Here is a 14916-nt window from a genome sequence, read left to right as displayed (position 1 = left end):
AATCACCCCTCAGATAGTCAAAACCAGTGATTACACCTCCCTTCTTCCCAGGCTGAGCAAACCCGGGTCTTGTGCATAAAAAATAGATACTAGTATGTCCAATATCCTGCATAAATTTCTGAATCTCAGCTTTATGAAGACTGGAAGGCCACCAAAAATATAGCTCACATAAGGGAACACAGAATGGCACGTGAGAACTGAATTAGAGACCAAACTGAAATATTTTTTAGAAATCTACATTTTCTACTGCAGGCTGTCACCCCATCATCGTATCATATAAGCAATTAATGGAAGAGGATAAAGACCTGTTAAAGAACAGTACAGAAGGGGCATTGAGGGGAGCATTATTTCTTACTGTAGAAAAAATGTAACACCAGCAGCAGGCAAAGACTTAGGAGCCAAGCTACACAAAACCTCTCTGCTTACCAGAGTAATTACTCAGATGAAATCTTCCCCAGAAAAAGTGCACTCGGCACTGCTTCACTACTTCTTCCTTCATTAGGCAGTGAAACACAAAGATGAAGAGCCCTAACGAAGAAAGAATTTATATTCACAGGTTTTCTGGTCAATTCTCCGACCTGTTATCCCTTTTCTAAACCCGTATGCCTCTCCGTTACCGGTACGTTAGTGTGGGCAGAGGGTGGTGCCTGGGCTGCTGTCGCCTTGGCCCAGAATTGCACTGAGCCCGTTGTGCATACGGAAGGGTAAGAGCTTTCTGCAGATTTTCTCTAAGAATAATCTGCAAGTCACCGTAGATGCTATCAACCATTTTTATGCCCCGGTGAAAAGGATTGTGCCGGCTGCAGAAAAGATGCATTTATTGGGACCCATGTTTCAAAGGGATGAATTCGTGTCTTTAATAGCGCATCTATCACAGCAACGCTATCCAAGCAACACTATTACCCCACTGTAATGGAGCTTTCCCATTAAAATAGTTAAACACTTAAAATAGTTAACACGACAGCTGTATGAGCACTCCTCTTCCCCCATGTTTCAATTACACGATGTTACAAATTTATTTCTATTCCACGGCCCTAAACGCTTGTATTTATAGCAGTACCCCATTCAGAAATTACCTTGCAAGGTGTTAAAAATGCTGAAGAGATACAAGAAAAATATCCTCACTGCTCCCCAGGCAAAAAAGGCAAAGCCCCAAGTTAAGCCCAAAAGGAACATCAAGCTGAAAGCACTTTTGAGATCTTGGAGAAAACCCCGTCTCCAGAGCCTGGATCTCTTGTGTGTCCTTGATTTCATGGAGCGGATTTGGAGGAGAACAGTGATGAACATGGCTGTATTCATCAAAAACACTAAGACGACATAGGCTATGACGGAGATGTAAAACACTATGTTCTCCTGAATCCAGCAACTGCAAGAAAGGGAGGTATATATTCCATAAGGAGTTTTGCGAGCAGTGAAGCTAATGAAGTCTGGTTTCCAAAACAGGTGTCCCGTATGGTTGTCCAGTACCTAGTAAGGGGCATTCCCTAACGTCCATTACTTTCCCTCAGCGAGGACATTCATAGAATCTGTCCACTTGCCTTTTTTATGGATGTTATAGAAATTCAGTAACTTTGAGACTTTAATATCTCTGTCAAATTCAGAGAAACTCGACAATTGTTTCACAACTTAATAATGTATACACACAAAGACACACTGCCTTAGGAAAACCAAGTTAAATACAACATAATTAGGAATCTAAGTAACAGTATAGCACAGAGATGAACACTGGTTAGCTTTTCCTCAGACATAAATTAGTGAGTTCTACTGCCTTTTTGCTAAAGGTGAGTAACAATTTTCCCACTGAGGTGTGTTTTCCTCTCTGATGGGACAGAATTCAAATTTTGCAGGTAATCTTCACCAGCAAGTCATCAGATTGCAGAAAGCAGGTGAAAAAATGGAAGCATTCGTTGCTATAAAACCCTTTTTAAAAAGGATAAAGGAATGCAGTGTTTTCCCACTGGAAAAGAGAGGAGGTTGAGATGATTTAAATAAAAGAATTTGAAACGATGAAGACAATTATCAGAATTTACATTAAAAAAAAAAACAATATGAAAAATACTAGAGCAATTATTCTGCCTTTTGGTTTTACCAGAAGTCTAGAACATGCAGGAGCATATACAATTGGACTGAGTTAATGTCATGTAAAGAAAGAGGTTTTCCAGAAAGTAAAAATTGAGTTGACTGGCAGAAGCTTTCCCTGCCCTCAAGCCTGGTCCACTGATATGAGAGTTACTCCATGTAGTAGTCATACATCCAAAATAATCCAGTGAACCAGAACCATAAACAGAGGGTTTAAGATGGGGGAGAAAATATAAAAGCAAGAGAGAAGTTGTTGCCTTCTGGTTATTTCTTGTATCTTTGAGATACTCTGGTGACCATCAAAAAGCTTAAGGTATTATACTTACAAATTGGTGAATGGATTGCTCTCAGAATGTGATCTACTGCCATAGAAGTCTTTATTTATGAGGAGCACAGTAGTAATTACAATAGCTGGTATTCCTAATATGGAAGGCAAGAGAAAAATAAATATTTAGATTAAAAAGAAAAAAGGGAGAATATGGAAAGATGTCAGATAATCTCTGATGAGTGATTACAACAGGCATGTACATTTTAGGGTCAGACTCTAACCCCTAGAGCTCCTTCTGAAACAAATGTAACGAAATGTGTGGCATGGCAGGTTTAATCTCCTTATTTATGTAAATTACAAATGAGTAGGCATAAAAATATCTGTGTTTGCAAAATGTTTGTGAGTGTTCAAACATCTCCAGAAGGGATCCAATCTGGTAAAATAAAACCAGCTGATTATTACAAAAAGCAGAGTGTCAAAAGATAAGCAGACCACAGCATTTTGTGTTAAGACCTGATAGAGAAAGACTTTTGCAGAGTATTTTAGCAGTCTTCCCTTCCACTCATTTCCCATTTCCCGTATTTATTTCAGTTCTGGCTTTTCTGTTGAACAGCTGCTGCCAACACCACCATCATGGATGGCTGCCCCAGGTACAGTTGTGTGCGCCATCAGATATAAGGACAGAGATGATGATATATGATGCACACCACTCGAAAGCCTAGCCCCCCCCCTTGAAACAGCACCTAATGGTGACCCAAAAAACACAGACCAAATTCTGCTCTGGGTCAGTTTCTCTGATAACACCTTTTCTAACATCTGAGCCAGCATTTGGGGTCTTTTTTGTTAAATTTCTCCCAAACAAGAAGAAATCTACTTACCCCAGCCAGCAATACAGCATTTTAGCACGTACATTGGGATGTAAACATTGAACACTTTTACAAGAGCCAAGTAAAAGTGAACAGACTCCAGCCACATCCACGTGAAAGCTGCAAGAAGGAAATAGTGAAGGAGCACAGCCACAGCGATACAGACACCTGGCTGGTTGTATGAGGACAGCCAGGAGTTGGTGAGGAAGACCATGTTCAGCATCAGCAGCGCAGTACAAAGATTGAGCAGGATTTTTGAAGCATTGTCTCTCCGCAGCTTTCTAAAAAGATGAGGAAAGTCCACAAGGTTATCATTGCATGAGTTGCTCACTAAAGCAAAGCAGCACAAATACGTATTTGTCATATTATAAATTGGCTTCTTGTGTTATGAGTTGTGTCTACATTAGTGTTTTATATCCCATCCCTAGTGTGTTTTTGAAGCAGATCTCCCAGCCTGAAAAAGCAGAGCTTCTACATACACAGAGACCTGCAAAGTTTTTCACGTTTGGTGGAGGAGAGACAGAGTTCACATCATCTTTTTACTACTGCATCAACTATTATTGTTGTTGCGATATTACTGGATTATGGAAGCACCCACAGTTACCTGAGTCTAGGACCCCATCGTGCCAGGAGCTACTGGCACATACAGTATAAAATGAAACCTTTCCAAAAGGACAAAACACAAGACCAAGAGAAGAGAAAAGTTTTTCTATTTTACTGTTGATATCATCCAATGTACAGCCTATACACAGGGAATATTCCAGATTCTTGAAATGATACCTTACCCATGTCTATGGGTAAATTTATGAAATGACAGAAATTTAGGAACACCGAAGTTGCTGAGCAGTTCAGACTTGTGCTTGTATTGAAGCCTGAGCATTTGAATCCCTCTTACTTCACCACACTCACAGGTCACAAAATAAAGCACCGTTTGTCACTGTCAGGTCTCAGTCTTCCCTCCTGTGCATCACAGCATCAAATACTACCAGCCATTCTGACAGCTGCTGCAATTTCATTATTGGGAAAATATTAAAAGCAGTATAAGAAAAACAATCAGACTTACTCAAGGGTTAGGTATGTCGCCAGTGTTATACCCAAAAATAGGGAAGAAGCACCACATCCTGCGTAGCTTATCAGAGTTAATACACGATCATGTGTGATGTCTATCTCTGTCTGGGACAGGTCCTATGTTACAAGATAAAGAATCACAGTTATCTGCCATAGCAGGTAAAGAAAATTGCATCCCACATTTTCACACTGATAAATAAATTGATTCCTGTTCGGCTTACTGCTACTTTTGGAGGGTTTCCATTAATATTTTTGTGTGTTTCTTACTGTATAGTCCTACAGAATAACCAGTGAAAATGCGCAATATTTAAAGTACCCAGTGATAAGTTGTGAAGCCAGAAAAGCTGTACTTTGGAAACCACAAATTCAACAAGGATTCCAGGATCTTGCCAGAATTATTCCACTGGGAACTCACTTTGTAGAAGAAAGTCTACTTTGTTTCAATGGCAGCTGCCACACTTGGGAGCTGCACAAACCTGCTAAATATCTTGGAGCGTGGGAGGATCTGCCACATCCAGAAAGCATCCCTCTGCAAAAATCAGCTGGGAGGCTGGGCCCTGCTTCTCCACAGCTGCTGCCAGCCGGAATACCGAGAGAATTTTGTTGTTCTCTGCCACAGTTTCTCTTCTATTTGATGAAACTTCGAAGCTCAGACTAGTAACCTACATCGCTGATGTACCATTGATGGTGCTGTTGTACTCATAACTGGGGTGATCACTGAAGTGGCGGTGCAGAAAAGGCGCGAGCCTGAATTCAGACTGAATTCTCTTTGCTTGAATGGAAACATTAACAAGTTGTCTGAAATCTCTAGCATCTAAATTCCTTCCTGCCAAAGTCCCATCTTTACTCCCAGGGAGGGCTCGCGTGCCTCGCTGGAGCGGGGTAGTGCTGGCCTCCTGGGGAGGCTGCACCAGCATCCCGGGGCAAAGGGATGGCTCTATCCCATCGTGCCGGTTGTATCCTGCTGGGATTAGACAGCTTTAATCTACCCCGTTTGCTTTGAATTTGCCTATCGCCTTGCATTTGTTGCAGCCCAGTCTCAGGCAGTCATCTCATTTTTTAACATACGACTTTTAGAGGCAGTTTTCTCTGTATTACAGAGAAATCAGAGATGATAGCTAATGACATCTCCCATATTTATATAAAACTTCCCTCTCTGATGAAGCGTAGATAAAACTTTCAAAAAGATGTAATGTCATTAGTTGCCGTTGGCAGGTAATAAATTTAACACAGTATTTCCAACACAGCGAATAACACATTAATTTTGATTAAGTTACATTGCAAAGAAGTACAAACTACATCTGTAAAATGAATTTGCCTTGAAGCAAGTGACATTTAGAGGACTTTATACCATAAAAATTATTATAACTGTTATGTTTGTTATTACTGGTTTTGGCAAAATTGCAGCTATCTAACAGCTTGCATAGATGTGAATTTCCCATCTCTCCCCAAAACCAGTGATGACTTTGTTTAGTGCCACGGGACATTTTTGGAGATGATTCACAGAGCACTTACCAGTAGGACTCCAAAATGGGTAAGATGGTTACAAAAACAGATTGTGTAATTCATATCTGTATATTCCATTTCACACCCCGATGTATTCCAACCACCCAATCCATCTGTGTAATAGAGAAAAAGGGATTTTTAAGCAGAGTTAGTCATGCTCAGTCATTTATAGCTCTGCAGCATGCAGGATGTGTGAACATGAGCTCAAGTTAGTACAGATTGCAGGGTCATTTAGCAGCACACAAGCGAAATTTCACACAGGAACACATCTTACATGGTTGCCTGAGAACCTCAAAACTTGGATAAAAGCCTTTGGTGGAATGAAGAAATATTTAAAGTCATTTACATGCCTGCACACAGAGAAAGCAAGAAGGTAAGGAAGAGTGCGCTGGACTAGATTACACTGCAGGATGTGGAAACACAGAAGGCAAGAAATATTTACAAGGCAGAGGATTTGTTTAGGCAGAGTGTAGCATTGAAAAAGCCAGATCTTCCCTGGTAAGATTAGATTTATGACCCTATTTATGTGGTGTGCATGACACATTCAGAAGCTAAGATCCCGATTTTGTTTTTAAAAAAATTCTAACACTTTAATTGCAGAGAAATCCTCTCCTACGTGTTCCAAGTTAACCCAATACACAATTGTCTTTCTGTGTCTGTTGACTACCTGAGCCATATTCAAGACTTGGCCACAGCAAAGCCCCCGCTGACTTCCCTGAAGTAGCTGTGAGAAGTCATCTGACATTTCATTGCATTCCTGCTTTTTTTTAGCCTAAACCTTCTTATTCATGTAGATGCCCCACTGTACAACGCCACACATGTATCCCCTAGTGAAAACACTGATTGCTGAGGTATCAACATCAACAAAAATCAGTAACACAGACTCAACAGGACAGCCTCAATTTTCAAGCTGCAATGCCCAGGACCCAAAGGCTCTGTGATGCTGGTGACAGAGAAGCGTGGCAGCTCTGTAAATAACACTTACTGTTCTTCCAAAAGTCCCAAAAGACGCAGTGCACTGCTGCATTACCCTGCAAGCAGACAAAAAGGAGGCTGTGACATTTGTTCAGTACGTCTGTATGCCGTCTGCACTTGCAGACGGTGCATCTTGCCTGTAATCAGGGTTTTATAGCTGTGGCAGTTTGATTTGATTTCCTCTGTGCTGCTGGACCAGAAAGCCCATGAATGTCTGCGATTACTGCATGGTGGTGTGGTGCCGCAGAGGGTCTGCGGGTCACTGGAGGTGTCAGCAGTTCAAGGGCAGCTGGGCACTTGGTGATTGGGAACCAGATGTGGTATTGGACATCTCATCCATGGCACTGAAAACCAGCAGAGGCTCCCAATTTTTACTTCCCCTTTACCAAGAGAAATCCTGGAAGTCAGTGAGTTTCCCAGTTTTACCAGTCTTTTTTGTAGTCTTTTAAGGAGAGCAGAGAATCTGACACGTTGTCCAGCCTAGACCAATTCCTATGTCTGATCTCATTGGCTTCATGTGGTACCTGAGAGGTCACGCCAAATGACTGGTGAAATTCAGAAGTTATGACTAAGACCTAGAATAACAACCTGAGATTTTATACAGTAAAAAACCCTACAATTCTCAACACAAGACAACCTTTATTTTACAATTTCAGTGTTTCCTCTGCATCTCTGAAACCAGGCAGGGAAGACACCTAAGAGATGAACAGATTTAAGTAAGTATTCAATGCAGTGTTTTCTCTTGGGGGCATTGTAGTTTATTACTCATAATGCTGCAGCAAACTTTCCCAAGGCATAGATTCATCTTCTTTTATTATTATTGTATTACTAATGAAGTTTAATAAAGTGCAGAGTTTACAGAAAGCCACCCTAACAGATAAGCTGTTAAGATATGTTATCTGTAGACTGTCAAATATAATTAGGCAGAGAGTCAAAGATGTAGGTTAGGATGATATCTCATTAAATATTTAATTAGGATATTCTTAAAAGGTCAAGGAGAAAAATCTGAGAGGTGCCAGATGGTCTGGTGGAGTAAAAATGACAGAAGAGAGGGGCAATCTAGAAGAAATTTCTGGGTATATATTATTTGCTAGAACTGCATGGAAAGAGCATGTTCCCATAAAAGCAGCATTTTCAAGCCCTCATTAACTTGAACTTTAATTAAATTCATCTCAGTGAATAATTTTGTTCTGCCCAAGATTTGAAATATATTGGTGTGGAGGCTGGACCATAAATACTGGCAGCACAAAAATGCTAAGGTGGCACTCCATGGACAACATTGACCCATGCCCATTTAAAAATAATTTAAGGTAGATTTTAGTTTTGAAACATAACTTTGAAACAAAACAAAGCAAAGGAGTTTCGAAAACATCTGTGCAATGTTTTGATTTTTTTTTGAAATCTACCTCTTTTGGTGACTAAAACAATTTGCTGAGTTTGGAGCAACTACAAATCATTTCACTCACATCCAAAACCTGCCATTTTTAAGCAAATAAACTATTCCTTGAAAAAAAATTGTCCAGATCAAAACAAGGAAACAAAGAAAATGAACTTTGCTGCTAAGCACGGATTTAGAGTGGAGGCCCATGCTTTTCTAACCTGCAGGAATTAAACACTGAGATCTGTGTGGTCTGTCAATGTTTTGGTTGATATGTCTTCGAGAGGTCAGACAGGAAAATGTTTTAATCTTATTTATGCTGTTGCTGGTTTATTGTCAGGCTAAGTGAAACAGGCTGTACTTCAACACATCTCTGATGAAATGAACACATCCTACCGTATTTTGGTCTATGTGCTGAAGAGTAATTGTCACAGGCTCATTAAGGTTCTGAACTGATGCATTCTCAATGCTGGCACTCACAACGTAAGTATTCAACCTCCCCTTTGTTAAACTGTCATCCTGCAGCAGAAAAATACACACATGCAAAAAGACTCCAAGCTCTTCCCTGCTTCCCTTTTTTAAAATTGTATTTCTCTGAAAAAACGATCAGCTGAACACCATGGGATGCCTCGTGTAATTTAGCTACTTGCTACTTCATTAGAAAATGTAGTTAGCTGCAAATTCAGCGACAGTCTCCACATCAGCTGAAGCAGAACAGTTTCAGATGCATCAGCTGGATTGAGAAAGCTCTATAATCGTTTCAGTACATCAAAACATCCAGTTGTACATCATTAAGCTCATTAGACAGTAGACACAATTGTGAATGCTTCTTCTGCGTGAAAAGCATTGCTCAGCACACTGTATGCTTCGTCACACCAAAAGAAATGTCTCTTTTAAATTACACTCACCCACCCCCCAAGTAAAGAAAATATAGCAAGTACTAGAATAGTCCTAAATGCTGCGTATCAGTGCTGCTATTGTTTTAATGGAGACATAAATCTTGAAATTATTTTCATGATATTTGACATGTACTATGCATGTTCCTTAAGTGAGAGCTTACTATCAGAGGAAGACTAGGGTGCGTTCTTTTCCTACAGAACAGAAGTATTAGAACGTCTGCTACAGAAAATGAACAAAAAGTCTAAGGTCTACAGGCACCTCTCAGAGCATCCTTGCTACAGAGAAGGTTTTGCTGCCTGGGTACATTTTCCCTGCACATTCCTTAGTGCTCCATCAGTCTGATGCTAAATGTGCCCAGAACCGATGACACTATTGGGATTTTTCTTCTGTACACACTAAGAACAGCCGAACTGATAACTGCTGTGTTAGCATTCGTTAGGAGTCGTAGTTACCACAAAGAGTGAAGTAGTGCCAAAAAACTTAAACTGGATCTTTGAATGCTTGTCTGGGTCAGCGTGCTCGATCCCTAGGAATTTCTTCAGTGATTTTGGCAAAAACACCGAGGCCATGGCCTTTTTGAATGGGTTTTCTTGAACATTGATCTGCAGGAGAGAGAGGTGGCATGCTCAGAGCTGCCTTCCTCGGTCAAAGACACAACAGCACAAAAATAACAGAAGGATTGTCTGGTTCAGTCATACTTTGCTCTCACCTTGAGATCCATGCCTCTGTTGTAGGAGGTAACGCCAAAGGCCAGCCCTCCAAACACGCTGGGATCTGGGTGCATCACCAGCAAAGCCAAGGAGGTGGTTATAACAGATGCCTGTCTTTCTGTGTAAGTCACCTTGTAGCCTATCTCTTCAGTTGTCTTCAGGATACTTTACCAAGAGCAGCATCGAGAAAGAAAAAAAGAAAAAGAAACATCTCTTGAAACGCTCTCCTAGCTTCATAATATGCATCCAGGAGATAACCAGCTAAAAACCTCTGCTCTGATTTATGATCATAAGAAGTAATCACTGGAGTGGAATCAGTCCATTTTGGGGTAGATAGCATTTTTTCTGGCAATTGTTTTCTTGTCAAGTGATGGCAAGCAGTTGAGTTAGCATGTTTCAGTAGGCTGGAAGCCTGGCAGGTGGGAGAAACCCTCCTGTGGGGACAGCACAAGGTGGTTCTGGGAAGACCTGAGGCAATATTCACACCCAGTCAAATACGGTATTTCATCTGGAAGGCAGTAGCGTGTAAAACCTACTAATTTGCTTATTTGCAATCATCTAATTGTACCCTCAGGTAAAATATCAGAGCCAGAATAATTCACTCTGCAAGGGACCTCTGGAGGTCTGTCCTCCCACTCCCCACCTCCTCCGGGCAGGGCATGCTTTAAAGCTAGGTCAGTTGCTCAGGGTCTTCTTATCCAGTAAAGCTCTGAATACCTCTGAGGATGGAGATTTCACAGGCTTTCTGGGCCCTGCTTTCGGTGGGGTTTAGTCTAAGTAGAGAGAAAAGGCTGGAACGTAAAGGAAGCAGCAAATTAGGGTTGTTTAATGCTCACGGGTATTAAGAGTCAGAGACAGCTCTGTGTCTTGCCTGGACTCCCGGCAGGCTACTCAGCAGCATGCAAGAACGGGTAATACTTTGCTGAAAATGTGCAAGACAGCTGGCCCCAACAGGCTAAAGGAAAACCTTCCCGGCCTTCTTTGGGCTGGTGTTATCTTCATGCATCGTCAGTCCCGGACACACAAGGCCCCCATGGGATCCTTTCAACCACAGCTGCCCTAGAGCCACCAAGTCTGGAGTTCAACTTTCCCAAATTATCTGGGATCCCAAATCTCTACTGAGGCCTGAAAGAAGGAGCATAATAGCTCTTGTGAGGATGTCATTCTAGCACTTGTCAGGTATCACCACAGCGGCTGTGCTCTCCTCGGTTTTAAAGTAAGGTCTGATTTAGAGAAAAGTTTAAATACCCAAGACTCTCTGCCCACTAAAGTTGTGAAGACATCGTTATTACAACTTGTACATTCCAACTCCGTCTCCGTTAAGGATCAGGAATCCAGGGCCTATGAGAATATCATCCTTGTCCCTAAAACCTTACATTTCACAGGAGGAGCATTCAAAGTAATGGATATTTCACTTAAAAAACCCCACAGCCTATTTGGGAAGGCAGAGGTGTTGAGTGCTGGCAGCTATCACAGCCCCCACTCCCCACGCTGCAGTGCAGTAGACTTTGAAGAGGGAGCACACAGCCAGAAGGATCACGATGCTGTCTCTCTGACAGATTTGCTAAGCTATTTCTGTCTACTCCTCCTTGCGGACTCCTGACTTCGGAAAGGCAATGCAGAGTTGTTCAGTGCAAAGAACTGGGCCATTGCATAGGCTGCACCCCACCTAGAACTTCAGCGGAAAGCTTTTCTCGCTTTTAATATTTCTTATTTTAATAGTTCTTATTAAAATATCGTTTGACGTTACGTGAAACAGAAAATTGCAGATGGGCACAGTCTTTCAGATGAGAGATGCTGAAAGGCTTTTTAATATGATGAACACAGCATCTCTCACGCTGCTGGCTAGCGTTGGGCCGTGCAAAGCAGAATAATCTTTCCCCTTTGGAGCCTCAGGCCGTGTGGTGAGAAGTGGGTGAGCTGTCTTGCCCAAATCAGAATTGGGCAAACCCTGTGTACCTGCATTTGCCTTTGTAAAGGCTGGCAGTAGTTTTCTGAACAGTGCTCTGCTCAGCAACAGAAGCCAGGCATTTCAAAAACAGGTAGTTGAGTTACCTTTAAGATCTCAAAGGAGAGAGATGCTTTTAAAGTTATCTGGCAACCTCGATTTTACCATGTGTGAGAATTGCATAATGGATGTAGGATCCTAAACGTAGATTTTGAAGTCTAACACTGAATAGCTATGTTTGAAAAATCTGTATCAGCACAGGTACAGCACCCCAGCCTGGTGTGCTGGCAGAAGGAATGTGGGTCTCCAGGCTGACCTGCCAACAGATCTTACTGCTGAGCTGCAAAGATCACCTCTGAGATGAGACGGCATCTAGGCAGCCTGCCCGCTCTGCCTCCAGGCTGCAGTGCCCACAGAGAACAACTCTCTGATGGTGACTTCTGCAGGACTGGGACTACTAAAAGCACCTTTGACAGCACAAAAACCAATTTCTACTGCCAAGAACCTCAAACATGTTTAAGGTCCAAGCACAGAAATTGCTAACTCTTGTGGTGATAGTTTAATAGACTGAATGAATTACTCCATGGTGCCGTTTTAGCTTAGGAAGCCACTTCTGGGCAAGTTATCTTACTTACCTATTGGTCATTTTTCTAACGTTCTGATCTTTTTCTTGCAGCAAAATATAGTTTAGTATAGACAATATAGTCTCTGCAAGTGTCATGCTCATATCTGCAAGCCTTGTGATATCAGAAATTTTACTTGCAACGATTTCTAATTCTTCCATATGCAGTGTTGCATCTGGCAAGAGGTATAAAATACGCTGTACAACATCTTGTGCATTCTCTAAAAAAAAAAAATATATAGATTATTTATGTGGCATAGCTATATAGCTACATGTCTCTATGATAAAGCAAGGAGTTAGTAGATTATTTATGTGGCATAGCTATATAGCTACATGTCTCTATGATAAAGCAAGGAGTTAGTTTGCTTCTCCTCTCTTCCTATATAGTCATAATGCTTCTAATCTATTTCAAAATTATGTCTTAAAAATAAGTCAATAAGCCCTCAAAATGTCAATGAAACAGGCAAAAACTTCAAAATAAAATCTGGATATTTCAGATTGTATTTTAAAGGAAGAAATAAATGTACCTCTCATAAGAATATTAACACCTGCGTTTGAGTTATAAAGGTTATCTGTAAATAATATTTAGTTTTAACTTTGGTCATGTTTACAAGCATTTGTGAATTCAAAATTCCATAAGATCTGTCCTTGCCCCCAAATGCTGCTTAACTGGTGTAGCAGCAGAAGCAAATTCTGAATGGTATAGTTTGAAAGGTTGTATTTGCCATTCATTGTCTCATCATCCTTCTATAATTTTTTTATAGACACAGAGTTTTACACCCTGGGAGTCAGACAGACTGTATGCAACTGCAGATATCCTTCAATGATCTATTATTTGATGCCACTGCTGAGTAGGTGGAGTATTGGTTTTGTTCACCATTCAAACCACTGGCACTATTTGGCATAGCTTAAAACAGATACAATCAGGTGGTAAACATCCCCTTCGAGCTTATATGGTACAGCACAAACTTTTTAATTCCATACACTGATTTGTGCTTCTTTGTATGAGATATTATGAACTACTTTGATGTGGTAACAGAGTATAGACAAGCAAAACCTGTCACATCATTCATTGGTTATTTACTTAGTTCTAAATCTAAGTGTAGAATTTAAGATAAGCCTTCAAAGAGAAAGCTAGGGAATTTTGAAGTTAATTCAGAATTAATCTAATTAAAAACACTTTAAGATGACTGGTCAAGTAGGATGCATATAAAATAACTGTATCACTGCAGTTCTTCACATGTCCAACATAAGCATTACCCAAATATAGCTATTTTTACTTTGATTCACTGTATCACTAAAGTATCTGGTGCCTTACCTTCTGTTATTGTGATATCATGGAAGTCTAAAATATTATTTGGAAGTTCTTCCAGTAATTTACATTCGGTCATATTTGGTTTCTTCCAAAAAGCTTGCTCGAGTTCAATATTAATTGCACTGAAAAATGAAAACAGTCTACATTGTTACAAGAAAAAAGATATAATGCTCCTCATATTTTCCATTCAGTAGCTAAGAACGTAATTAATTAGCCCAATTTTGAAAACTGCAAGTCAGATCTGACTTAGACTCATTTAGCAGAGTGGGGGCAGAGCCCAAGTGCCAGAGCAACCTGAAGTGCATCTAGAGGTACTGGAGGGCAGAGCCATGAAGGGATTGCACAAAAAGCTATGGCAAATCTGTTTCCCCTCCCTGCGCAAGTCGGCTTCCCGTTGTGCTGCCTTGCACTTGCGGCAGGTGATGGAAACGATGCAACATTCCCGTTCCCTGCAGCCCATGCTGGACGGGCACTGCTGTGTGCCACGACAGTCTACCATCTGGTTTCCCATCACACAAAGCCTGGCACTCCCTCCTGTTTCCCCTGCAAGAACCAAAATGCAATGATCTCATCCCTCACCAGCTCCTCTGAGCAGACTGCGCGGGGTTTTTCCTGCAGCTGACCTCCACTTTGGTAGCTGGGCTTGTTAGCGGCCAGGAATAATTCCCCTTGGAGGCTGTGTGTGAAAAGCTTTCTGGACAATCCATTAGTGCTGAGGAAGAAATACATAAGCTCTTTAAAAAGATTTTTTTTTTTTTTTTTGACTATTAAAAGACACACCCACCCCCCAACACCCAGGGACCGGGCTGTTCTCTGGACCTCCCTTTCTGATGGGAATAAGCTGTAAATTGCAGACTGGATAGGAATATTTTACCAGTTTACTGGCTGCAAGAAAACTTTTTGTTTAAATATTTCATCAAACAAAAGAGGAAAAGATTGTAGAAAAGCAGACAAGATCAGGTGAAGTGTTAGCCTCCCAGAATCACAAGCTGTTCTTAAGGACAGGCTCCTCTAATCTATCTGAAGGTGCTTTCACCCTGCCCCTCATTATTCCATCAGTGTTTTTCCTCCAGGCTTGTAGTTTTCTTGTCTGCAGCTAATCTTTTGTAAGTCTTTGGTATAAAATGTGGTTTTGAATTTCAGGTACAGGCCGTTAGCTCTTCTCTCTGGCTTACTTCTGTATTTTAAGGAGCGACAGAGACTATAACCGAGCCAATGAAGAGATTAGTTGCCATTTGAGCCAACGTGCACTGGTGTTAAGCGAATGTCAGCAGTGGGTTT

General features: G+C 41.1%; 2 protein-coding genes across 2 annotated transcripts; both read right to left on the bottom strand.

Annotated features, from left to right (window-relative positions):
* Positions 1-1847: 1847 nt before the first annotated feature.
* LOC129737415 (adhesion G-protein coupled receptor G2-like) lies at positions 1848-6813 on the bottom strand. The gene is made up of 4 exons (XM_055727503.1): positions 6773-6813; positions 5797-5900; positions 4277-4398; positions 1848-3494 (listed from the first exon to the last, which is right to left on the bottom strand). Exons 2-4 carry the CDS (start codon positions 5863-5865, stop codon positions 3218-3220), a joined length of 468 nt encoding a protein of 155 aa, XP_055583478.1. The 5' UTR covers positions 5866-5900; positions 6773-6813; the 3' UTR covers positions 1848-3217.
* A 2618-nt stretch (positions 6814-9431) lies between these two features.
* On the bottom strand, positions 9432-12514 carry LOC129737434 (adhesion G-protein coupled receptor G4-like). Its single transcript, XM_055727696.1, has 3 exons — positions 12334-12514; positions 9750-9915; positions 9432-9642 (listed from the first exon to the last, which is right to left on the bottom strand). The coding sequence occupies exons 1-3, from the start codon at positions 12480-12482 to the stop codon at positions 9466-9468; spliced, it is 492 nt and encodes a 163-aa protein (XP_055583671.1). The 5' UTR covers positions 12483-12514; the 3' UTR covers positions 9432-9465.
* Positions 12515-14916: the final 2402 nt, after the last annotated feature.

Source organism: Falco cherrug, chromosome 15 (assembly GCF_023634085.1).
Source record: "Falco cherrug isolate bFalChe1 chromosome 15, bFalChe1.pri, whole genome shotgun sequence".
Lineage (NCBI taxonomy): Eukaryota > Metazoa > Chordata > Aves > Falconiformes > Falconidae > Falco > Falco cherrug.
The sequence above is the reverse complement of the archived record's forward strand: the minus strand, read 5'-3'. Positions and strand labels throughout refer to the sequence as shown.

Excerpts from the sequence above, each read along its gene's own strand:
- LOC129737434 (XM_055727696.1), bottom strand. The coding sequence starts at position 12,482 with ATGGAAGAATTAGAAATCGTTGCAAGTAAAATTTCTGATATCACAAGG. Across the intron at positions 9,916-12,333 it reads GTTAGAAAAATGACCAATAG|TATCCTGAAGACAACTGAAG; the intron begins GTAAGTAAGATA and ends CTCTTGGTAAAG. Across the intron at positions 9,643-9,749 it reads ACAGAGGCATGGATCTCAAG|ATCAATGTTCAAGAAAACCC; the intron begins GTGAGAGCAAAG and ends TCTCTCCTGCAG.
- LOC129737415 (XM_055727503.1), bottom strand. The coding sequence starts at position 5,865 with ATGGAATATACAGATATGAATTACACAATCTGTTTTTGTAACCATCTT. Across the intron at positions 4,399-5,796 it reads CCCATTTTGGAGTCCTACTG|GACCTGTCCCAGACAGAGAT; the intron begins GTAAGTGCTCTG and ends CTTGTAACATAG. Across the intron at positions 3,495-4,276 it reads GCGACATACCTAACCCTTGA|AAAGCTGCGGAGAGACAATG; the intron begins GTAAGTCTGATT and ends TCATCTTTTTAG.